At 30.5% G+C, this 26923-nt stretch overlaps 1 protein-coding gene across 1 annotated transcript; it reads right to left on the reverse strand.

Moving 5' to 3' along the window:
* Window positions 1–11352: 11352 nt before the first annotated feature.
* Window positions 11353–16146, reverse strand: LOC107942034 (phosphatidylinositol 4-phosphate 5-kinase 1). The gene is given in 9 exon segments (XM_016875671.2): window positions 11353–12034; window positions 12036–12308; window positions 12952–13045; window positions 13123–13253; window positions 13336–13529; window positions 13616–13726; window positions 13918–14083; window positions 14275–14439; window positions 14532–16146. Coding segments are annotated over 9 exon segments (2274 nt in total). The 5' UTR covers window positions 15644–16146; the 3' UTR covers window positions 11353–12006.
* Between the last annotated feature and the right edge of the window lie 10777 nt (window positions 16147–26923).

Here is a 26923-nt window from a genome sequence, read left to right on the forward strand (position 1 = left end):
TCAACAAATTCTCTCACTTACCTGTAAAACAAACCATTAGTTAATTTTCATTTAATAACAAAAAGTAGTATTAGAATACAATAATCACCCAACAGCTTTGTTTTTGGAACTATATCCAAATGTAAATCCCAATATAAGCCCCCGACATGGCGGTAAATGGTAAGTCAAGGCTGAACCCTATTTCTGTTTCAGATTAGACTGACCTTTGATATAAGCTGTTTAAGGTTACATAATAGCAGGCAGACAGTACATCTGATTAGACTTTGCCTCTGTCTTTGCCTTTCCGCTTCAATCCTCCAAACTTTCATTAAAAATGAGTTTGTTTAAAATTTATATATTTTAAAAAATCACATATTATTTTTATTTAACATTTAAAAACTATTTTTTATTTTGATCAAATTTCTTTTTGTTTTTGAAACTTATTTTTATCAACATTTTAAATATAAAAATTTAAAAAATTTATGTTTACTAAATATTGAATAAAAATATTATACTATAAATATTATAAAAATTTTCAAAGATCGACATCGCTTCACTCACTTGAATATTTAAATTCGAGCCTAGTTTATGTTTAAATGAACTTAATTTTTTTTATTCAAGTCTAATATTAATTAACTCTTTCTAAATATCTGATAAAATTTAAATAAATAACTAAACCCTTGAATAAATCTATTTGAACTTATCAAATTAAATAAGAATAAAAAAGTTTAAATACCAAAATTTTAAATTTTTAGTTTTTTCAGTATTTAGAATTTAGGTTTACCAAAAAAAAATTAAATGGCATAATGACTTGTTTGACCCTTCAACTTTATAAAAAAATCGTTTTAGCCTTTTATTTAATTTTTTTTTTAACCCTTAAACTTACATTTTTTGTCAAATCATCCCAAAATAGATGAAAAAGTTAACAGTTTTTAACTTTTGCTAATCTGGCATACGCGTGTATTGTCACGTGGATGACACATTAGCATTTAATTAATTTTTTTAATTTTTAAAAATTCAAAAAAATATAAGAAATTATTTTAAAAAACTTAAAATTATTAAAAATAACATTTTTAAAATTTTAAAAAAATAATTAAATGTTGACATGTCATTCACATGGTAATCCACGTGTATGTCACATTAGCAAAGTTAAAAAACGTTGACCTTTCCATCTATCTTGAGGTGATTTAACAAAAAAAATACAATTTCAATGACTACAAAGAACGAAAAAATAAATAAAAGACTAAAATGATTTTTTTTTCGAGGGCCAACTTTGAAAATTTCCATGAAAAGAAATGAATGAGTAGGAAAAGAAAAATGTGAAGCAGAATTAGCAATTTCAATGCATCCAACCAACCCACCCCTCGGCCTAATTATTAAAGTATTTCTATTAAAAGAAGAAATAATTAAGTACAATAATAATGCACGTATTTGGGTCATCATAGGGACATATAATTAGGAATTCAAGCTACTTTTTGTTGCATATATAAATTAGTATAAAATTTTAAATTGGGTAGATGAAGTATAAATAATTGGTGTATAAAAAAAGAAGAAATTAATTGTTGGGGGAGATCATGTCCCCCTCTAGACAAGCCTCATGTTCGGTACGAGTATGCCATTTTCCCGACATGGGGTGGAACCACATTTAAGAAAAGGAAGGCAAAGAGCCCATCAATCTCATAATGTAAGCTTCCCCCTTCGCATCATTTTAGATATGTTTGGCTTCATGTTTTAACTTGTACTCCCACACAACAATCCATGTTATTCTTGTGGATGTCTCTATTTCCCTTGACCCTAACCCCAGCATGTATCTCTCACATTTTGTACTTAAATTTTTGACCCTTCTATCACACATTTTATTCATATAAATCATATATATATTAAAATTTGAATGAGTTTAATAAAGAAACTTAATAATTTGTTTAGCTTAAAAAAAAATCATCCATAGGGGTGGTCTCAAGTGACAAGTAGGAGACTTTACCTTTTTAAGAAAGGATAAATTTTTAATTAAAACCTTTTAAAAAGTTAATATATATAATGGTAAAATTATATTTTTTATTTTTAAAAAATATATTGTTTAAGAATTCTATACACACCCTTGAGGCCTTAACTTGTTTTTTCAAGTCCTAAATCCAATTTGTATTGTGTTGTATCCAAAGCAAAATGCAGTAATCCACAAGGGTTATCATTAGATTTGAGATTTATAATTGAATAAATTTGAGAAAAGGGTTATGCATAACCTTTTAATTGTATAATCAAATTTGATTATTCTATGATAGGTTAAGGGAATAACCTACTTTTATGTTGGGAAATTAATCATAGCGGTGAATTTGATTCGATTTAGTTCAATCAAATTTTTTGAAATTTTCAAATCCGTTATTATAATTCAATATGATTCTCGATTTTTCATACTAATTTTAAGTTTTTGAACTTATTTTGACAAAATAAACTTTATTTTATAGCTTTTGACATTGAAAAATTTATGATATAATTTTCAAATAAATAAAAAATAACTCTTATATAATTTTTAATATTAAATATTTTTTTTACATTCTAAAAATTAAAATTAATTATAATTTAAATAAAAAAAACAAAATTTTGTTTTGAGTATATTCCCAAAATCATGTAAACATTGCGGTTGGAATCGACTTTTGTTTTTAGTTTTTTTTCTTTCTTTCTTTCTGGAGCCTATAATAGTGAAGTTTGAATTTCATAATTAGGGACGAAAAAGTTGCTACAACTCTCATCACAATAAATTGAAAAGAAGAAAGTAACAATTTCAATAGCACATGCACCCATGTACTAAACCTAAATTATTGCAAATATTTGTTGGTCATTCATTGATATTTGATACTTCCATTCTTCAGTTTCCGCCCCTATACACCCTCCTCACTATTCCTTTGAAAATGGCTCTCCCTTCTGGCCTAGGTATCAACCAAACTCTTGGAATTGATTTAATTATGTTACACAAAATGTTGAAAGAGGTTATATTACAAGAGGTACAAAGAGTCGTTAAAATAGAGTGAATAATGTGGAGAGCCGCAAGAACTAATGGGTTGAGGGAGTCGAGGCCGTAATTGAGCAAAGCTTGGGTAATGAGCTTTGTCTCTTGTCTGATTTTATTGAAAGAAGGGATATTTATAAACGAAAGAAGGATTAAAGTGTGACATTTATCTCATGATAATATCTTGGTAAAGTCTAACTTAAGTTAAGATTAAAGTATAAGTTGGATGTGACCACTTTTGGGGTTAACAAACTTAGCAAATTAAAAATATTAACGAGATTAGATTTGATATGATGATTATCGTTGACTGCATCGTAACGATATTTATGTTTGGGACATTCGAAGTGAATATACAAAAATTTGAATATAGAAACATAGTCAATCACAAACAAATAATCATATACGGAGTAATTATTTGATAATTGAATGGTGTAGTTTTTTTTATTTTTCTTAAGATACCATTAATTAATTTAATTGGGTAATTTAAAAACAAATTGTTTATAATGTAGTCGCTAATAATCAGTACAGAGGAATTAATGTGACATGAATATAATTGGGGTTAGGGAGGTAATAAGGAGTTGTTTTCAAGGCATTTAACCAAAGGGACCGTCATAATTAAAAACGCACTTCATTTTTGAAGGCAATATATACCTACTTCTACACTATTTGCATGTGAACAGTCACCTTCCATTCTTCATTATTACTCATTAAAAACTTTACTAGAGATTAGTTCTCCCTCTTATATTATATAGCTGCTGCCCAGTGGATCACAAACTAGCTAAGCTAACCTCACCTAACCTAGCCTTGGATTCAGTTTCATGTAATTAAACTCCCAACTACTACTACGAAACGCAAGTTGGAAACCCAACATTTCATAGTCATCGTACGAGATAATTCTTTGGATTCACGCCGACTAAATTTGACTAATACACAGAAACTGAAGGAGTTATTTATCTTTGATATATATACATGTAGTTCAACATGAAATAAATTCATATATATTAGAGGACATGGCAGAAGCAAGTGTGGAAGAGTTGGGAAACATTGCCTGTTATTTTCTTGTTTCCATGAGAAGGTGTTGGGTGAAGTATGGTTGAATTAGGAAGGAGTCAAGCGGGCAGGCTTGTTGATGTTCCTGGGCGTGCATGTGCATGCATGGAGATTTTGCCAATACATGTTGACAAACTTTGGGGGTTTTTTGCGACAGTTTTCTTTCTACGGTGCTTGCTGGCAAATGCACATGCACGTGCATTTTTATTATGTTTTTTGGTTTTAGACCTATTGCTTTCGTATTTATGCGTGTGGACTGTGGACAGCCAATACAATTAATTATGTTAATATATTGAAAACTAATAATGGAAATTTATCTAACACCCCCCAAAAAATGTAAATTTATATAAATTATATGATTATGACAATAATATTCCGATTATTAAATAAATAAAATCATGATAATGTATTCAATTATTTATATTCTTTCTTGGTAAACAGATGTGTCCAATGATTGTCTTGAGCTAACAAGGCATTTTTTTCTGTACAACATGTAAAAAGAAAAATAAACAAAAATTTATAAAATAATATAATTTTTAGTTAACTTCAATTTCTAATTTAATTCATGGACTAACTCTACCTCTTATAAGGAAAAATTTTCTGAGATTGTCTTAGCCATAATTATATTACCGCTGCAGTCAGCAAGTCAGATTTATTTAAAAGAAATATAACAGTTTAATGATTTTTCTTCCTTTTTCCTGGAAAATTCAGGAAAGAAAATAAATATTAATTAGTTGTTGTTGCAGGGCTTAATTGAAAAACTTTTAATTTTTTTATCAAATAATATTTAAAAATCATAAAACAAACTAAAGTTAAATAAAATAATACCTAAAATTAATAAAATTAATATAAACTATATGATTAAAACAAGAATGTTGAGATTATTAAATCAATAAAATCATGATAATATAACCAATTTATTGTCTTCAGCTAACAAGGCATTTTTCTGGTATAACATGAAGAATATTAATAGCATGTAAATAATAAAAAAATCGTTTTACCGATAAAATATTTATATTTAAAAATCTAAAATCGTGTGAGCAATAATTATATACTGCTATAGTCAGCAAGTCAGACTATAAAATTAAAATAAAGCAGTTTTCTGAATTTTCTTTTTCTTTTTTACTGGAAACTTCAGTAAAAAGAAAAAACATTAGAAGACAAGAGAACAAGTCTTAGTGAGTTGTAGTTGCAGCTTTCTTAGGTAACAAAGAGAGTTTCTCGTCACTTTCGTGCCATATGATGCCGTATGCTACAAAAACTTGTTTAACATTATTAAAAGAAAAAGTGCATTTGGAGTTATTGTCAATGTTAGGTTTAATGGAAAAATTACGGCTTTTAGATTAATAAAGTTGGTGGTAAATGAAGAATAAAAAGTGTGTAGTAAATGAAATGTCTGCCTGCCTTCACAAAAAAGGACAACTCTCACTTTATTTTTAACTCAAAAAGTTGAATGGGGAGAAATTAAGGGTTAATAATTACACTAAATTCCTCTTTTTCTATTATTGATGGCCTATTCGCTATTTGGGTATAAAATAGGATATAACATCACCACATGAATGTATAACATCTTAAAATCTTTAATACTGGAAACCACGTATTTAGAATATATGGTTGTATGTTTACAAATGATATAATTTATTTTAAATACGAGAAGTTATTTTTATATTTTTTTAATTGAGTTGGTGCAGTTGACTCTTGATACCAACTTAGTCTGGAATTTTACTAATAGTATAGATATACAATTGATGGAGGGTAATAAAATGTACAAAATAAAATTAAAATGTAACAAAGCCCTGGTTGAATTATAAATTTAATGTTTTTTAATGTAATTAGCATGAGTCTAAATCCCATCATATGTATATTTTTATTACTTTTTTTTAAATTAAAAAATCTTAAATTACCATTCAATAACTTATTTTAAACACAGAAAGGTTTTTTTTTTCTTAAGCGAATTAATACTTTATTGACTCATGACACCAACTTAATTAAAAATTTTATTAATAATATAGAAAATGATAACCGAATTATTAGATTAATTAATTTGGATATTGATCCGAACCAAACATAAGTATATTATTAAGGAACGTAAAATTCTAATAATTATATTATTAAGTGAGAATTATTTCTTCAAAAAACCAACAAATATAATGTAACATTTAAATATCTAAATTCAAAACAAAAATCGAAAAAAATAAGTGGGAATTATTTTTTATTTTGAGTAAAGCTTATTTAAAATTCTTGTAGAAATTCAAACCATATTATCCTATTATTTATTGATATTATATTTAAAAAAAACCCTAAAAAGCCTACATTTTCTTTACTCCCCACTTGTTCTAATTAAAACTTTCGGTGAAATCTAGCCTCCAATGGCAAATATATGATCTTCTAGAGGGAACCCAGCTATAGAGCTTATTTTTTAAAAGAAAATTAAAGTACTTAAAAAGTATTTTTCTTTAATATATTTTCAAACTTATTAAATTCATGGACAGCACTTGATTTAGAAACCCAATCAATCAAGCCGATTGAGCTTCAACTTAGTTGATATCATTATTGAGTTCAAGTACATTTAAGCGTGGTTTTTTCTTATTTAAAGATTGAATATAAATTTTGGGAAAAAAAATTTAATCAAGAATTGTTGAAAAAAATTAATAAAAAACCACTTAATTTGTAGTTACAAATATTCGATGTATCAACTAAATTTATTTAATTAAAAATATAACGTTTTGAATGTAATTGATTTGAAGGCGTTAAATATTTCATGCACCATCAATTAATAATAATATAATATATTGTCGTAGATGTAAAACAAAACATATCGAAAGGATTAAAAATAAATATAAATAATTTTATTTAAGAAATAAATACTAATTATAATCATTATACTAAAACATCAAATCCTAAATTCAAAAATCGCAACTTTAAAACACAATATCCGGAACCTAAGACTTGAAAGAAAAATAAAATAATTATAATAAATATTAATTATGTTTAAAAAGATAAACTTGAAATTCAAAACCCCGAATCCTTAATCTAAAATAAAAAAAACTTGAACACTGAAAGAAAAACAAAATAATTATAATTAATATTTAATCATCTTTAATACAGTTAACATTATTTATTTTTAAATCCTTCAATATTTTTTATTTTACATGTAACAGCCCGTTTTCAGTAAAATCGGAATAGTGGTTTCGAGACCATAAATTCGAATTCAAAAAATTTAGTTTAATATTATTTTATGGTTTACAATATAATAGAAATATCACATAAAAATTTCGTTAAGGAATTTTACCTTTTACATGCCTAATTTGATAAAAAGAACTAAATTGCATAAAGTGCAAAAGTTGTGCTCTAATAGCTAAAGGTATTAAATAGCTGTAGAATTTTAAATTGGAGGTCCTTATATAGTAAATAGGCCATTAAAGTGCTTAGTGGTTAAGCATGAGTAGTCATCATCATCCACCAAAAAGAAAAAAAAAATAAAGAAAGAAACCTAGCCATGGAAGCTTGATTTTGGGCAAGCTTATTTTGCTCAATTAGGTATGAATCTTTGTCCTATTTTTGATGATTTCTATGTTTCCGAGATCGTAGTAGCTTAATCTAGCTAGCTCAGGGATTAATTTGCAAAACTGTTAAAGTATTGGGGTTTTGCCATTGATGAATATGCTTGAATTTTGAAGTTTGATGATACAAAATGAATGATTATTGTTAGATAAACAACTTTTGTAAAGAGAATTTTGATAGAATTATCAATTAGGGATTAAATTAAAAAAGATAAATCTATGGTAAAATTTGTGAATTTTGTGAAATATATGGGCTACTATTAATATGTATAAAATCAGCTAGGCATGAGTAAGGATTAAATTGTATGAGTTACATTTTTCGAGCATAGGGACTAAATTACAAAGGAATTAACTGTAGGGAAATGATAATTTTACCAAAATTCCATGTTGGATTAAATTGAATGAGAATTATATTGAAATGAGTTAAATTTATTCGTATAGATCCTGTCAGACCTCGTACAGAGTTAGATCGAGGCAAAGAGAAAATATCTTATTAGTAGTCTTCGTATCTACGTACACTTGTCGAGGTAAGTTCGTGTAATTAAATTAAGTATTTATATGTTTTAAATTGAATTAATTGCTTGTGATTTGTATAATTGCCATTTATAAATACTGATCGCATATCCAACGATTACCGAGTCCCGTTTGAACCTTAGAAATTCGTAAGATACAAATCACATGTCATTAGCGTTACCGATTTGGTTTGGGTCTTGCATGAGTTGCGGACACACCATAGCTTGGTTGAGCTTCCCATATATTTGGTACAAGTATGCATATATGTATTTGGTTATCTAAGTAAATTTGGATATTTGGTTGACATGATTTTAAGTTGTCATTTGAGGTGCGTAAGGGCATATTGCTTGTATGTTATGATACTACATGTTTAAGACATGATTTTACCTTGATTTGAATGTCTTGTTATGGCTTGTTGATGTGCAAATTGTTGTGTTTATGTAGGTACCAAATTGGGTGAGAAATGTGGCTTGGAAAAATGACCTATTTTCGGCTTAGCAAACGGGCATGTGGCTTGCCCGTGTGACCCAAGTCAGAGAGTTACATGGGCACGGGCACGGGCACAGACACGGGCTGGGACACAGCCGTGTGTCCCTATTTCGAATTCCCACGCGGCCTAAGACATAGGCGTCTCTCTTGACCGTGTGAGTCACACAGTTTGGCCACACGGGCGTGTGATCCTTGCAGCTTTGAAATTTTTTAATGTTTTCTAAAAAATTCTTTGAGTACCCGATTTAATCCGGACTTGTTTTTAATGAGTATTTTGGACCTTGAAGGCTCGTATAAGGGAAAATATGTTTGATTTCAATTGGTTTCTGACATAAATGTTATATGATATGAAATGTTTGTTTATTTGATCTGTAAACTCCGATAATGCTCCGTAACTTTGTTTCAACATTGGATACGGGTTAAAAGTGTTATATTACACCGATAATAATGTGCATCAAACACTAATCATACATTTAATTAATAAATTAAGATTAAATTTGTAAATTAGATCTGAAAAATAAAATAAACACTTTTATGTTAGTAAATATTGATAAATTACATTATATTTTTTTTAAAAAAATTCGAATACGAAGATTAAAAGTATCATTATTAGAAAAACAACAATGAACCCAAAAAAATTTTAAATTTTATAAATTGAAAAAAAATAAAAAAAATCTGAATAATATAAAAAACAATAATACTCCCATATGACAACCACCACCATAATGCTTTAGTTCAAAATGGTCCAACTGAAAAACAAAGAAAGAAAAAGGGCAGGAAAACAGATTAGATCAAATCTTTCCGTACAAAGATGGATCGACTGACTGAGTATAAAATTTTGTTATTATTTATTTTAGTAAACACTGATATACTTTTTAGGCATGCAATTGCAGGAGAGGCAACGCCCACCTACCTTCAACCCCAAACAGATCTCGTCTCTGTTAAAATTTGCAGGCCTACGCCTAGCTATCTCCTAAACGTTTCTCCTCTCACGTCTTTCACTGTTTGGTTCTCGAGAAATAAATCAATTTACAAATTTAATGCCATTCATCTTCAACCCAAAATATTCAATTTATTGCACCGCCCTACTCGTATCGTATGTTTTTTTTAATCATTTTGTAATAATTTGGTTTTCGTTTTATATATATATATTTATATAGGGCTTGAACTTTTTTACTTCATTTCTATAAATTATTTTTAAATATATATTTTATATTTTTCATGTTTATTTTATTGTTTATATTCAGAATTTATAGATATCTCTTCCAATAATATTATCTCTTTGAACTCGGGTTCTCTTCTTATTGAAAAAATATATTTAAATTATTTTTATTATTTTAAATATAAAATATCTCCAATTCGATTTTAGCATCTACAACTTTTTAATTTACATTTTAAAAATAATCCAAACATCAATTTTCATTTTTTTTCTATATTTGGTTATTTTAAGGGTATTTATATATTTTTATATAAATAAATGGGGAGTATTTGGTACACTCAATGTACCTTTTTTTTATTTCACAAACAACTTTAAAATTTTGACATGTTTTTCTTTTAATATGTGTTATTTAATAATTTATTATATTTCTATAGAACACTTGTCAATCATTAACTTTGCTTGTGAAATTTAAAAACCCCATGAATAATGTACTAAATGTTTTTCATAAATAAATATACATAAATTTAGAGAAATAAATACATATAATTTTATTATGTACTTTTAATTTTAATTTTATTTCTTTTTTTTCGAAATATCTCATTATAGATTATGATTTTTTTTAACAAAATGCCTAGAACTACTCATAACTCTTTCCAATACATAAATAGGTGAATAACGCGTTTCAGCATATTCAACCCCATATCCTCTTACAATAATACTCATATCAATCAAATTAAGATTCTATCAACATAATTTTATTTTATTTAAAAAAAAGAAAAACCTAAACGGTAAATAGAAGAGGCAAAGGTTGAATCTGATGGGGTAGAAGGGAAAGGAATACATTGTTATATGAAACAAAATGACATGACGGTTCTAAGTTTTCCTTATTTTTTATTGTATTTGTGGTATTGAGGAAAAGAAATATGTAGAAAATGAATAAGTTGGTAATTACTAAATGTAGCAAAACCCGAAAACATTCTTTGACTCGAACATCCAGGAATAAATAATGTATAAATCAGTTGACTTGTAAAATAATCTACCCAGGAGGGAAAATATTTGTGAAACTGGAAGGGATAAACCTATAGCCATATTTCTTTTTAATTTATTGATTTATTAAATTTAATTATGAAAGGAGACAGATCATATGGAAAAAGGTCCCACTTATCACCAGACTCGTGGCTTTGGGTCTGCGCAATCAGACAGTAGAAGCTCCCAAAAAGAGAAGTAAGGTCAAAAGAACCCCCCCCCCTTAAATTAAAAGCATCACTCTACTGTTTCCTTAGCCCGACTTTGACCCTTCCCCCATTCTCAATTAAAATACCACACCCTTCCCAATATATGTCTTCTTGTTTGTCCCCCCAAACTTCGCTTTCATTATCTTTATTATCCATATAATACGCGTAGAATAATTTAAGTACTATTTTGAGTTGGTTTTCAAGAGGATTAAATTAAAAAGAAACGACATCGCATCTTTCTCGCCTTTTCATGTGAGTTAAATTTCAAACCCCCAACCCTTGCTCTTTTACTGCAAAAAGAAAAGCGAATGAGGCCCCCCCCCCAATTTTTACTTTTTATATATAAACAAACTGATCAAATAAATAAAAGGGAAAAGAGATGATGAGATAATCCCATAGCAGTATGGGACTTCTCACTGATCCTCCTCTTTTTATAATTTATCTCATTCCATATTTTTTTCCTTTTTAAGAAAAAACTTTTAACAAAAAATATATCTCACCCAAAAAAAAAAAATCATCATACTTCCCATCTCCTTGCTATAAGCTGTACACCTTGTTATTCCAAGTTTCCTCTCCTCACCTCCCTACTTTCTAAATCTATCTCTTGGAACCATCTTGTTCCCTAAAACTTCACAATTCACAAAATTTCCACCCCCATGAAAATCATAATGAAATTGAATAAAATAAAAACAAGGAACCCCACCATAATCTCCCAATTTCTGTCCCCCCCCCCTCTTTTGAATGTACAGGAGCTTGCACCATCAAAATCATGATGATGATGAATCAATCCTCAATTCACCCACCACCATTTCCAACCCTGCTGCTGTCTGCCGAGATTGAGCTATCCCAAGATGTTTTGCTCACTAGCTTGGTTTTAAGTGTGCCCTGTGGAGTCTTAGCTCAAAGCTTGTAACAGGGGCCTGAACGATTTCCCCGATATGGGAGAACTGAAGTGGCATTTTCGGACTAGACACTGGCCAGATGTTTTATTCCAATTAGCCTTCTGATCATGCTCTACTCGTCTTCAATGAAATTCTTCCTATAAATCCCGAAACCTCTTCGAGTAGAGTTTTGGACCAACAGCTGATATTGAAGAAGGATCAGCTTGTAGTGATTTGTAGGCATGCTCCAATTTCTTGCTGATGTCGTAGTCTTGTAAGATGTCAATGATGCCAAAGTATAACACAACTTCATAAACTTCGCCACTATGTGAAAAGAGACCGACTCCACCCTGTGTATACTGATCAAAGTCGCTTTTTCTAGACATTCGCACTGCTCTTGCTGGCATGTTTGCTCCTAGCCGTATCAATGGTTTCCTGCCAAAAGAAAAATACATAGAAAATCATTTAGAATTTCTGTTAAGTTTTCTTTCGCTACAAAATCACAACTCGCTGAAGAGGCATCAATACACAACACATAAAATTCTAACTGCATACTATCAAAGTCCATTTCAGATCCAATTCCCTAAAGTATCTCGAATGCATATATAATTTTTCACCAAGAGGGTGATGAACAAATGGTATGTCATATGGTGACAGTCCAAAAAACATTAGAAGGTAAAGAGACCTTAAAATAGAATAACTAGTGATATGCACAGAACCATCGGGTCGCATTCTCCACCATTCTCGTCCACTGAGTTCATGAATCATTTCATAGAAACTAGATAATGGGTAACAAAAAATCAAGGCAACCCTCGATTCTTATCTAGTAGGATCATAAAGGGCCACAATTGCTACATGCCCCACCAAAAAAAAATTGTCTTCTGAATTATTTCCACAAAATCACTCAGACAACACAATCAACCTTCAATTATTCCATCGAATATGATCAAGTATCAACAGTTGACCGAGAAATTTAAAATTTAAGCATCATCATGGAGGAGCCTTGCCTAATTCCACATCTATGATAAGGAAATAACTAGAACCAAAAAAATTATTTAAGGAAGAGAGCAAAACATACTGGCCAGCTAAAATCCGATCCATGTCCTGTAGCTCAGCTTCAAGGAATCTACAGCCACGCATAAACTTTTCATTCTGATATGAATCCTTTTTGCCTGCATAGGGAAGGCATATTCAAATCCCGATTCTATTCAAATTTCATGAGGAATAGTATGGTTTTCTATTAACTTACCTGTGCGCAACAGAAACGGTGATAACCCCATTTTATCACCTCTATTATCATCCCGAAAGTGTAGTCCAACCAAAAGACTATAATCCATAATTCTCTCAGCCTCCAAGAACTCGCAATCTCGATCAATTTGCCTATCACCATGTAGTCATAGGAAATTAGCAAAATACACGACGCTGTGACATAGCAGGAGTAAAGTAATAAAATACAGCTTACTTCATAAGCTCTTGGAACCAATTCCGCTGGAGGCGAAACACATAATTAAGATCCAGGTCTTTAAGGGTAGTGGTTTCATCAATTTCCTCTTCCGGCTTATCAGTTGAGCGGCCATGGGAGGATCCTTTCAGGTCAAACCGTCTATGAATTCGATAGTCAGAGCAAAACAGATTCCCCATCACAATGAACCGTGTCTGGTATTTAACAACAACAATTTTTGAGCAAATGAGATAATTTCATCAATGATCAAAGCGTTGAATGAGAATAAATTCACACGTACCTTTTGGCCACCTATAGGTTTGACACAGTGCACACCAAAGAATTTTGTCACTAGGGAATTTTCGTATTTAGAAACATGTTGGTAGTAACTTGGAAGCATCCTTATAAGAACCTGATACAGCAAATCATAGACTTAAATCAGTCTAAACATCCCTACCATTAAAAAATGTTAGTTTAACAAATTAAGTAATTTGAAAAATGAAAAGCAAACAATTTTCCAACTTTAAAGAATGCAATATGAGAAATTAATGCATCGGGAAACACAGCAAATTTCACGTTAAGTCAAAAACGGTGCCAACTAACCTTGACTTCAGATTTCTTTACTGTCTTTATCATAAATCTGTCATCCTGAGTAAGGTAAAAGAAGCTTCCACTCTTCCCCGGGGAAGAAAGCTCCCTAAGGGCATCACTACCGCAAATAGCTACCATGTAATCAGCAGGATCAACTTGGAATAGGTCCCTCAAATGTCTGCAAAAAAAAATCCAAAAGGAATGCAGTCAACAATATAGCACAAAGCAATTAAAACAAATAGGAAGAGCAACAAAACATTTTGAACCAATCGTACCTAAACACTTATCTTCAAAATTTGCAGATAAACCAACGAATTGCAAACAAAGAACAGATATTCAACTAAGAAGAAGAAGCAAAAGCAAACGGACCTAAAAACCACCGGACAATAATCCTTCCACCGGAACTCCACAGATTGATGAGGAGGTGTAAGCTTTGATCCTTCAACAGGAAACCTGGTCCAGAACTTCTCCTTGGGATCAAAATCACTTGGCTTCAAATCGCGCAAAATTGAGGCATCTTTCCCAACAGAATACCTACAACAAAAAAACACTCACAGTTAAAGACAAAATCCTCAGAATCGAAATATTGAAATCATGTGTCGCCCAAGGCTTCCAAGAGTATTCACCTGATACCCAATTGCAAGTTAAGCATTAACTCATAATTCTTATGGCCTTTGGAAATAGTTTGTCCTGGCTTCTTAATTTCCCCGCTAAAACAACAAGGATTCTTTCTAAATTGCCTAAACCCATCTCTGTAAATCATCGAAGCTTCCACATTATCAATTATATCACAGGTGATATCTCCGGCTTCACCATCGCTTTCCCATATGCAAATCCTTGGGAAATTCATGTTTCTTTCCCCTAAGCTTCCCCTTCCATCTACGGACGATCTTTTCCTCGGCATAAGCACCAAACTCTCTCCTCCTTTCAGGCAATGCTCCTTCCCGTCGTTCCCGTGATAAAACGTCCCGTTCAACTTTTGAGTTTTCTTCATGTTATCTCCGTTCCATGCTCCGATATAGCAACTTCCGTCCGGCCAAGAGAAAACTCCGTCTCCTTTGGGCATACCGTTTTCCCATTGCCCATCGTACCCGTTTCCATTTGCCCATATCAGGGTTCCACGGCCAGAGATGACTCCGTTTTTCCATTCACCGACGTATTCGATACCGTTACTCCAAACATAACGGCCGTGCCCCTCTTGTAGGTTTTTCCTCCATGATCCTTCGTAGTAATCCCCATTTGCGTAACACTTGTGACCATAGCCGTGTTTTAGATCGGAGCTCCACGACCCACGGTACGTGTCGCCGTCGGATCCGATAAACGTCCCGAATCCTTCCATCCGACCCGACTTGAAATCACCTTCAAAAGTGGCTCCAGATGGCCAAGAAAACTTACCTTTCCCGTTGGCTTTCCCACGACGCCACTCTCCTTCGTACATGCACCCGTCTTTCCAAAGGTACTTCCCGGATCCGTGTGGCGCGTTGGTTGAGAAGCTACCGATGTAAAGATCACCGTTAGGGAGGAATTTCTCGACAGTATCACCCGAACCCATGGTGAAGAAAGACGCGGCGTTAGTCGTGGGAGTCACGCGCCGTGTGGCAGCTTGAGATCGGCTCCGGTGATGGTGATCCGTAGGTGTCGTAACAGCAACCACCAACTGGTCCTTCTCCTCGTCGGATTTCTTCTTCTTGGCGTTTAAAACGACGTCACTCGGCTCATTGAGCACTACTTCCTCCATTTTTTTTTACTTTTAAAAAACTTGCTTTTTCTGTCTTAACTATTTTATGTCTTCCTTCCCTCCTTAGCTACTGGATTTCCCAACTCCGAAAAACGCCGGAGAAAAGAGCATTTCCGGTTCCGGCAACCGCTTATCAAAAAATAAATTTCTCGTTTTTTGCTCAACTTTTTCTTTTTCTTTTGTTTGGTGCTTTTGTGTGTTTGGAGAAATAGGTGGGAATGGGGGAATCCTAAATGAAATGAAATGAAATTAAATTATATCAAAATAAAAAAAAAAGAAAGTGAAAATAAATAAATAAATAAGGAAAAGGGGAAATTAAAAGGGAGAAGAGGAAGGGACTAAGGGAGGCGGCTTTTGCATAGGGAAACGTTGTTTACTATGCTCAGTAATTGTAATGTTTTAGTACCACACAAAACCAGCTCAGCTTCAGAGACTACTTTTCTTTTCTTTTCTTCTCCTTCCTACCGATTATGCCCTTATCTTTCCTGCGAAATATCGGGATCCCCCAACTCCTAGTGAGTAGTGAGTATCTCTGTTTTCTATGTTCCACTGGTTCTCTTTGCGACGTGACGGAATCGTGTAGGAAATGCGGAGGGTACAAGTGCGTCATTTGTATCCCTGTTCTGTTTCTGTCCTCCCCATTCACTTTAATTACATAAACACCATTCCTTTTCATTTATTCTCAAAAAAAGAAAAAGAGATGGGGTGAGAGTGGTCCTTCGTCTTGATTTGGTCCCATATAGACTGCTGGTCCAATTTTTGATGATTCATTCTTCTTTGGTTTTAAATTATATATAAAAAAAAATAAACATGCATTTAAATGATGTGGTAATTCTAAATTACGCTTTGGTTCTATAATGAGAATTTTGTTATTTCATAAATTTTCAACATTACAGACTGGGAAGGATCCAAGTTCAATAAGAGATAAAACAGATTCAACAAGACAACAATTCATTTTTTGGGTTGAAATAAAATTATAAAAATTTAGAGGATCAAAAATGAAAATAAAAATCCTTTTTGCAGTTATCCCATTTAACCTCCACCCCTTTATTACATGATCAAACAGAAGTTTTAGTTTGAATAACTTTTGTCTAAAACCAGATGTATTGCAATTTGTATTTATATAGTTTCTTCAAATATATTATTTGTAATGCTCCTTCTAAGTTCAACCTATACCTTCTTTTAAAAACAATAAAAATTTACCCATTAATTAACACAATAATGCATACTTTGTGATTTTCTAAAGATCAGTGAATTAAACTAGGTTGAATTCATTTTTATTCTTATAATTTTTTACTGATAAATCCAACCATTAATTACAGTAAAAAAAAAACCTTACTGTTTGGAATTTGTTCTCTTTTGGAGGTGTGCTCTATTTTTGGCGAAACAAATAAAAAGCAGTTCTAATGTTATAGTTAGTAATAGTGGATAATTTAATAATCAAACAAAATACAGTACCCATCAACTTTGAAAAATTAAATTACACTATGGTTTCTATTATTCCACCATCTACCTTTTACATGAAATAGTGCATGGAAATAGTATAAAAAGTGTAGTTATAGAAGCTTAACGTCCATTTTTACAACATTGGAATTCATGCAGAAAATCAACTCTCGTATTAAAAGGGAGCTTACATCAAAATAATTTTAACTTTTTTACTCCTAGATACGATTTTAACGATTTTTGCAGGCTTATCTTTTATACATAAAAATATTAGTCAGTTTCTATTTAAAGTAAGTTCTATTTTTAACTCTTTTTAGTTATAATTTTTAATGATAATGCATGATTATATTAATGAAATATTTAAATATATCGAGTTTAGACCCATAATTATATTTGCTTTATTTATGATGTATTAATACATGAAACAACACATCAATCGATAATGATAATTACATTTGTTTTATTGATAATATATGCAATCATATATTAAAATTATAATTATTTTTTTAAAAACATTTTCACTATTCAACACGAGTATTAAACATTATTTGATGATCACAATGTATAAAGGATTCGGAATTGCAACTAAAATAACATAAATTATTGATTTTATATTTATTAACCTGTCAATCAAATATAATTACATGATAAAAATTTATTACCCTGACACTACGAGTTTCATAACCTATTTTTAATTTTTTTTAAATGATTATGAAAATATTTTAAAAAATTACTTAATAAACCAAATCAAACTGTGGGCAAAGAAACTAGTTTATTATAATAAAATTGAAACATACTCAAAGTTGAACAAATAATTATAATTATTTTTTCCTTTTATAAAAAACAAAAATTATTTATTAATTATATATTTAGTATTACCAAAGATGAATTCAGGAAATTGATATTGAAGGGTCGAAGATAGAATTTTGAAAATTTAAAGGGCTAAATAAATTATTTAAACGGGCTTAAACTAAAGACTTGATAATCGTTAAGGGGTAAACTAACAAGTTTTGTTGTCGTTTTGAATAAGATCAACTAATATTGTTGTATTACCATAACCAAGCCGACAAAAAACCCTGCACGACCTATACCTTGAATATTGCTGCAACTTTAAGTTGATAATATAAAAAAATATTAATACAATAAATTATATTGGGATCATCCTAGAATGTATGATTTTTAGACCAATAAATTAATGTCATGCTATTAAATTTTGAAAATAACAAAATATTATTATACGCTAATTTATATTTAATATATTCTCCAATTTAATTTAACTTAATTGAATTACTTAAAATAATTAATTTTTTAAATTATAAACAATCATTTTGTTTTTCTTTTTCTTAGGTTAATTTTTTTGTGCAACCAATTTAAAAATAGTTAGTAATTTTTGTGTAATTTTTTCTATGTCATAAACACGTAATTTTGGTAATTATTTTACTCTGAAACTCAAACATAGAACCTCAAATTTTGAACTCAGACCTTGAACCTTAAACCTTAAACATTGAACACTGAGGTTTAAGATTTAGGTTTGAGATTTCAGGTTCAGAGTTTGTGTTTGGGGGTTGGAGTTCAATGTTCAATGTTATGGGTTCGTGTTCAATGGTTCGAGGTTAAAAGTTATGATTTTGGGGTTCATAGCTTAAATATTCAAGGGTACGTGTTTAGGTTTAAGGTTTAAGGTTTTGAGTTTAGGGTTCGGGATTCTATATTCAGGGTTTAGGGTAAAAAATTACCAAAATTATGTGTCAATGGTATGGAAAAAAATAGTTGAAATGTGATTAAATAATTGAAAAGTGACCATGAATAATGTGACGGGAAAGGTCCATAAAATAATTTCTCTATGGATGGATGCATAATAATAATTTCATATATTTAGATTTTGATGATGTGATAAAACTTTGTTAGTGCATAATAAAAACTTTAATTTGTAGGATCATTCGTGTTTTCATGAAATAATTATTTATTTTAACAGTAAAATTAAAGTGAATTTTGTTAATCGAATTCGTGTGATATGCATATTTCATGGATTATATTTAGGTTGTATAATCATTTTTACTTTATTTATTTTTATGAGAATCTGGGCTACGTAACAATAATTAACGCCATAAGTGGAGAAAAATACATTAGAAAGAATGAAGGACGGGCCAACCTTTTGTGAACACTTTTTCCTTCAAGACAAATCTACAACCTATTCGTAAAGATTTTACTGTGTGAAATAATATTAAAAATGATTCATACATCATATATATGGGGCAATGATCTTATTTAGACGTCCCGTTTATCATCGTAATCATCTTAATGAGTACATATATATTATATAATATTTGCTCAATTTAACCCAGTCAACAAATCACGAAATTAATCACTGGTTCAGCCAATGAATAATGAGATTCGATGTTAACTTTCAACTACCAATCGGTTGAGAAATTTACCATTTTGCTTCGTTTTGGAGGAAAATATAATTTAACTTAAATCAAGTATTATTTCAAGGAAACTTTGTTTTATCTGCCGTAACTCAAATATTTCATTTTTTTTGGGGGGGGGGTGAAATTTTCTCATTAATTGATATTTTAGATTTTTTTTAATTCATATAACTATAATTCACAAGTCATTGCAAAAAAAAAAAAAAGAAGAAGCCTATTTTACTATTATTTTTGGCCAAACCTATTTAGTATCAAAAAGTCGTTTTCACAGTTGGACCGACCGCGTGAGCTGGAACAGTGGGACCCACATGACCAGGTGTTTTAGCTGTCGAGTGGGGCTCATTTTTACGACATCGCTTAATGAAAAGTACGACGTGCTTGCCATCTTCCCCCGTTCAACGGGACATAATCGTCACCCATGGCAACCACGTGTCTTCTTCTTAAGCTCCCGATTTTTTAAGTGCCACGTCAGACTTAAAATTAAAATTTGTTTCCTAAATACAAAATAAAAACCAACCACGTCTGCCCAAGTGTTTCGTTTTAAAGAGCTAATTAGATTAATGGTTGGTGTTTCTTTTGAAGTGAATGCTTAAAAAAGTTAAAAAGAATCGTTGAAATTTAATAGCGTTAACTTTGAAATATTCTACGTATTGATGTATCAAAATGAAACTGTCCACATTTTATGAATAGCATTTTTTTTTTCGTTTAGCTTTTGAAGCATGAAATTCATATTCCATCTCTTATGTTCCTTTTTAACTTTTTAGAGTTCATATCCTGTTCCCATAATAATTTCTGACCAAACAAAAATTCAATAAAATCAAATCTTGCCACAGTGACATTAGCCGATGTTTCACACGTATGATATTTTTAAAATCAATAGTGATGCAATTACTTCTTTTCCCAACAATTTACTTTGATTACTGCTTCGTGAGTACATCATGTGTGGTGGTATAAATTAACAATTACTATAAAAAAATAATTTTTAAACAAGTAAGACAGAATAAAATCATGTCATATATATTACATTAGAGTAGTTGATAATATGACTATTAAAAAACAGTAAGAAAAATAAACATGATGTGCAATTTTATCTAATTGTTTTAGTGCATATTTGTTGGATTATCACCTCTTTAACATTTAGCATATACTATTTATTATCATATGTTGGTCATTAACTAAATTCGTTATCATATGAATTTGAACCCACATCATTAAAATGATCAAAATCTCCTTCTTCCATGTACTCTATGAAGTATGGATTGTCTCGGTTCCCTTTATGATTGAAGTTATAAAATATGCAACATGTTAGCACGATCCAACCTTGATTTTTATGCTATATTAAGGTAATGCTGATTCACATTTTGAATCCCCAAATATCTCAAATTGAAAAGTTCATGAGTTGTCTATGGTGTTTGTGTAAGGGTTGACTGAGAATGGAGAGGGAGCAAGAAGCTGCCATCACTAGTACCACTTACCCTGTGTGGCCCCTCAGGAATGGAAAATTCGTAAACAAGATTAGGGATTTGGATCCCACGTATACGCAAAGCTCAACTCATTTCTTCTTTTGTATTACAAACGAATAAATTGGCTTCTACAAGGACCTTCAAAGCACGTTGTCGCGGTGGACAATGGGGAATTAATTGACTACCAACACCCCTCATTCTCGACATGTTTTTTTATGTAGAAGGAAAAGAAAAGGATAAAAGATGTTGCCTTGAAGAAAGTCTCAATCAGGCTTGTTTGCATAAAATGTTAAGATTATAAGTTTAGGGTTTCCAAAACCCCCTTTTAAATATGTTTCTCTTCCCCATATTTTGACGATTCAAATGACCGAGGAGCACCAATGGTCATATACGAACGGACGCAATCCACTCATACACGTGGTAAAATTAATGTCATGTCCCAGTGGTCATTGTGTATTCAACAAGCTGTGTAAATGCGAAGTGATGACCTTAAGGATTGCCACTTTATAGCCCTCCTTAAACCCAATAGGAGGCACTAGATTGTTATGTACTTATGATCACCAACCCGAAAATTAGATAAGGTACGAGTCACCTATAGTACGAAGCTTGCAAAGGGTGCTCGTTGAGGGAGCTCACGAACTCAGCTCGCATACGTCAGGGGGTGTTCACAAAGGGAGCATGCGGTCTTGGCTTGCATATGCCCAAGGAGTGTCCAACAGACAGCCCAGAGCAGTACACGTGTTAAACATGCATAGAGTCTACTAAGAACGTCAATTCTATGAAAAATAGCAATGTATATAAATATTAGATTGTCCCCCTCTAATGAGACACGACGAAAAATTCCTCAACAAAGAGTAATATAAAATTTCATTATATCACGAAATCCTATACCCTTGTTGAATTTTAACTCACACAAAGAGGCCCAAAAACACCAAAGAAATCCCTTACCCCGATTTCTACCACCAGAACTTACTCATAAATGCCTCGAGGTCTCGGAATAAGGAATTGGAAAACCCAAAAAAACACCTGTACTTGATTTTTAAAAATAATTTAATTTGATTGGTTAAATTCAATCTATTCACTTAATTTTAACTGAACTATGTATATATTTAGGAAAAAGAACCCTTAAAGGATGGGCCAACAGCCCGAGCATGGTCCGGAAAGTTTTATCACTAATCAAGGTTATTTTAAGACTAATCTATTCTTGAAGTACACACGAATCACGTCTTTATAATTTTTTTTGTTTAATTTTCTAAAAGAATCTACCTTTTAATCATATACCCGAAACAACTTATGTGACCATAAAATATAAATATGCTACTAACTTTAAATTATAACAATCAATGCTAATTATTCAAAAAAAAATGCTATTTTTTATCGAGAAATAAAATTGTATTTGTATATTGCTCATTTAATAAAATTTCAAATTGTCATTATCATTAAATAATCTTATTTTTAACAGGTATAATGATTAATTTAACCCTTAACGTTTATATCTTTTGTCAATTTCACCCTTATTTTTTTAAAATAAATTTAATCCTCAACCTTTGAAAAAAATTCAAAATTTGACCATCGACTTTTTAAAAAGAGTTGAACTACTATTTTCTAACGAAAACATTGACTAACATGTGAAATTTTTAAACACGGTAACTTGCATAACAATCCAAGTGCATTTCATATTTTTTTGAACTATTTATATACATATATTTTGAATATTGAAAAATTTTATTCAAAAAGTAATTTGTAATTTTTAAATTATTTGTTGAAATGATATATAAAGTAAATAATACCATGTCAGCACAAAGCACACATAGACTGCCACACCAACATTGTTAAAAAGTTAATGCTTTAGTCAGTATTTTCATTAAAAAAATAATTTGATTATTTTTTGAAGGGTTGAAAGTCAAATTTAACTAAAAAAAGAATAATAGTCAAATTGACAAAATATGTAAACATTAAAGGTACGAGAATATATAAACATTCATTTTTGGGATAGATTTTATAGTTTCAAAATATTTCTTTAATTATTAGTTAATAATTACGAAACTCATTATTAACTTAATTTAATTATCATATTATATACCTCACTAGTAATTATATAGTAAAATAATTTAATTTAAATTGGTTTAGGAAGTAAATATAAATATAAATATAACATTTATTGTTTATCAGATTAATTTTTGAGAAACGGGAAAAAGAAATAACCTTATTTTTAGTATATATATAATAACTTACATACACGTATCATATATATAAAATAAAATAGAGTTTTGAAATAATTTTAATAACAATTAGTTTTAAATCAATTTTAAGATATTTTTCGTTTATTACATAATGACACATCAGCATAGTTTAATTTCGCAATCAAATTATGAGTATAAAAATTAAATAGATTCATAAAAAGAATTAAGTGCATTTTAATTAATGAATTCAATTGCCTAAAATTACTTATAAGCTCTCTCTCCAACCTATAAATAGGAGGAAAATGCGTTTGACCGCACTCGAACCCGCATCCTCCTACATTGACAACAAAAGTTAAGACTTAATTAAATATGGAAAGGAAAGTGAAATGAGTGGCAATAGAATCTTATTCATGGTTGACATCCAAGATATATAAAATTATACGTATAGGATGATTAAACTAGCCAAACTTTGGATTCTACAATGTTGGCATATGTTCTTTATATAACGCGTCCTCGAATATCCAACTTATCAAACAGAATATTAGCTATGAAATAAAATAAATCAATAAGATGTGTTCCTACATTTTTAAGCTATTATATTTTTATAAAGTTTGAAATACCCATATTTGTACAGTATTTGCATGTTAGTTAATTTGAAATACTCTTCATTTTGTTTTTTAAAAGAAAAAAAGAAAGAAAAATGGAAGGAAAAGGACAAGCAATTGCAACACGGCCATAGCTGGGTGTCAGTTGTGCATGCAACATGAAGAAGACCCCAGCAATACTTAAACGCTAATATCAACAAATACACAAAAGAATAAAAATGGTCCATTTAGGCACTTAGAAACATAAAAATCGATCAGATATACTTAGGCAGAGATTTTAGATCACAATAAATAAGAAATAAATAAATAAAATTATCAGATTCGAGTGGTTAAGACAAGCTCTTGGGTGGTCCACCATCCATGTGATGATTTTCTTAAGTGAATAAAATCCCTTCCCATTTGAACATTTTTCTTTTTATCTTGTATTAATGTGTAGTTGCTGTTGTTTTAGACAAGGAATGCGAGAGGTCAGGAAATATTTCATGTTTCTGACAAGACAATGCAAATGAAAGCGATATAGGGTCGAATCACATAGCCTTTGAAACACACGAAAAAATAATATGAATACTGGGATCATACCAAGCGTACATGATGGTGGTTTAGGGTAAAATGTATAAGGTGGTCGGAGAGTAGAGGTTATACCGATTTAAGAGAGTGAGAGATAGATATAGATACAGATCTCTTTACTGAGGGCTTATGTATCCTTAGTTGTGATATCAAAATGTCACGTGTTATTTCTCTATTGATGATCTCAAAGCAAGTTGATAGGGTGGTAATTGAACTCGCTGTTAACTACTCCAAATGAACCGTGATGGTTGATGTCAAGAGATAATGGTTAATGTGCAAGACCCACACAGCAAAGGGTTATTCTTGGAAATATTTTTGAAAAAATACGCGTACGAGATGGAGATTAGAAACAAAAGAGCATGCGGGACTCCCTCATCCCCGCAGGTTTGAAACCTCACTTGATAATGGTGTTTGTTGTGCGGAAGCGTGTAAAAGAGTAAAATTATTGTACTAAAAAATCACACTAAGTTCAATTCTCAGGAAAGAGAGGTGGATCACAAGGATCGCTTAAGTACCAGGTCTTTCCTAGCCAGAATATCCCTCAATCGTAATTTAATAGCACAATAAATCACTACAATCACACACACAATTCATGCAGAATAATACAATAAAGAACACAAGAATTTAACGAGGTTCAGCAAATTTTGCCTACGTCCTCGGGCACTACCAAATATATTTCACTCCAAAATACAAGTGAGAATTTACAAAGAGAGAGAGAGAAAACAATGCCTTAAGTAGAGAATGGCAAGTTTGAGATACAGAATGAGAGATGGTTATGCCTATTTATAGTTGAGGTTCAGGGATCAACTTGCAAAGTCACTTTACAATTAGGGACCATATATTGCAAATATCTCAGATTTTATTATGCCAATATCTCGATACCCATATCTTTGACTTTTCAATATTTGATACCCATATCTTTGATTTTCCATAAATATGGATAATTCCCAATAGTGTTGAAACATCCGACATGCAAGTTGGAATGAAATGAAGTATGATCCAACTATTGGAAAAGATTGTGTCTAATCTAGAACCCAGAGCCAATTACATATCCATTCGACAAATATAGATATCATGTCTTAAATTTTAATTAGATAGTTATAAACATTAAATTTGGAAGAGATTAAAGTTTTCAATCATTAAAACGTTGAAAAATGATGCAATAAAATTTCTTCTCAGCACCCATCGTCCAAAATCCAATAATGGTGTGGACAGTTAAATGAAAATAATAATAATAATTTTATATAATGATGGGTTTGATGTTACCAATTTTCATGCGAACCAAACTTATTGGTTGCTTTATTATTATTATTTAGTTTTAAATGTTAAAAATAGTCAAACATCCCATGATAAAGAATGCATAAGAATTATAGTGAGTTGATTACAGCAACAAATTGTTGAAAGCCAAAGCAACATAATTAAAAAAAACACTGTTATAAACGAATAACCCTAAATAATTATGTTGATAATAAAACAATAAAGATTAGATAACTATAAAACAAGTCTATATTCGTTAAATATGATAACGCTTTGTAATTTTTTCATCATCTTTTACTATTTTTATTTTTATAAAATTATTTAATATTCCTATCTATTATTAATTTAGATACGTAACTATACACTTTTTTAAGCTTTATTATTATGAAAATATTACACTTCAGAATTAATCCCCCCTTTTTTTTTTGTGAAGGAAAAAACTTTTTAAGCGCTAGTTAGCATAAAAGTGTAATTTTTAGTTACATGGTGAATGTCTTGTAATCGGAAAAAATAAATGAAATTAAGGAAAGGTTTGTTTGAGTAAATATTTTCTGTTTTTGGAGCTACTCTTCTTAAAAACGACTTCCTTTAGATCATGAAATGTTTGACCATCTTTCACTAAGAAAAGAGAAAAGAAACAGGAGATATTTCATATTTGGCACACACAAAAGGAGTCCAATTTTAGATAATGGGTTTTAAACGATATTCATACTAACCGAATTAAGACTCAATCGGTAAAACGACAGTTTTATATAAAGAGTTCGAAAGAATTTGTTTTTAAAGAAAAAAAGTGCTTAAATGATATTTCTATAAATGATTTGAATCTATAAAAAAAAAAAGGTTGTTGATGGAATATGATTAATTACTGAAATCATAGAATTTTGTAGCAAAAACACATATAAATGTTAAAGATGTTGAGTGGTAGAGTAGTTTGAGTGGAAAGATAAAATAGCAAAAATGATCCCAAATGTAATTTACTTTACAAATAAGTTAGAACTCAAAATTGGAAAAAGGAAAGGGAAATTGGAATTCCAGATTTAGAAATTACACGTGAGAGGTAGAAGTAGATGTCTGTTGAATTTAAAAATCCGCATTATTCCTTGCCTAACCGCCCAAATTGTGGCTTCAAATTAATCATAAAACCAAATAATATGTTTAAAGGTGACAGCTAATTTGATAATTATTTTCTTGAGTTTTCAGAAGTATATGAATATGCCATAGATAAGGTAACAAAAAGGTGAGTTGAGGAAGAAGGGTTTGTTTTTTGTATCCAGAAATGTGAGATTGTCATTAAAAGAAAGGTCACCAATTATAAGTTTCTATTATTTTTAAAAAC

Source organism: Gossypium hirsutum, chromosome D05 (genome assembly GCF_007990345.1).
Source record: "Gossypium hirsutum isolate 1008001.06 chromosome D05, Gossypium_hirsutum_v2.1, whole genome shotgun sequence".
Lineage (NCBI taxonomy): Eukaryota > Viridiplantae > Streptophyta > Magnoliopsida > Malvales > Malvaceae > Gossypium > Gossypium hirsutum.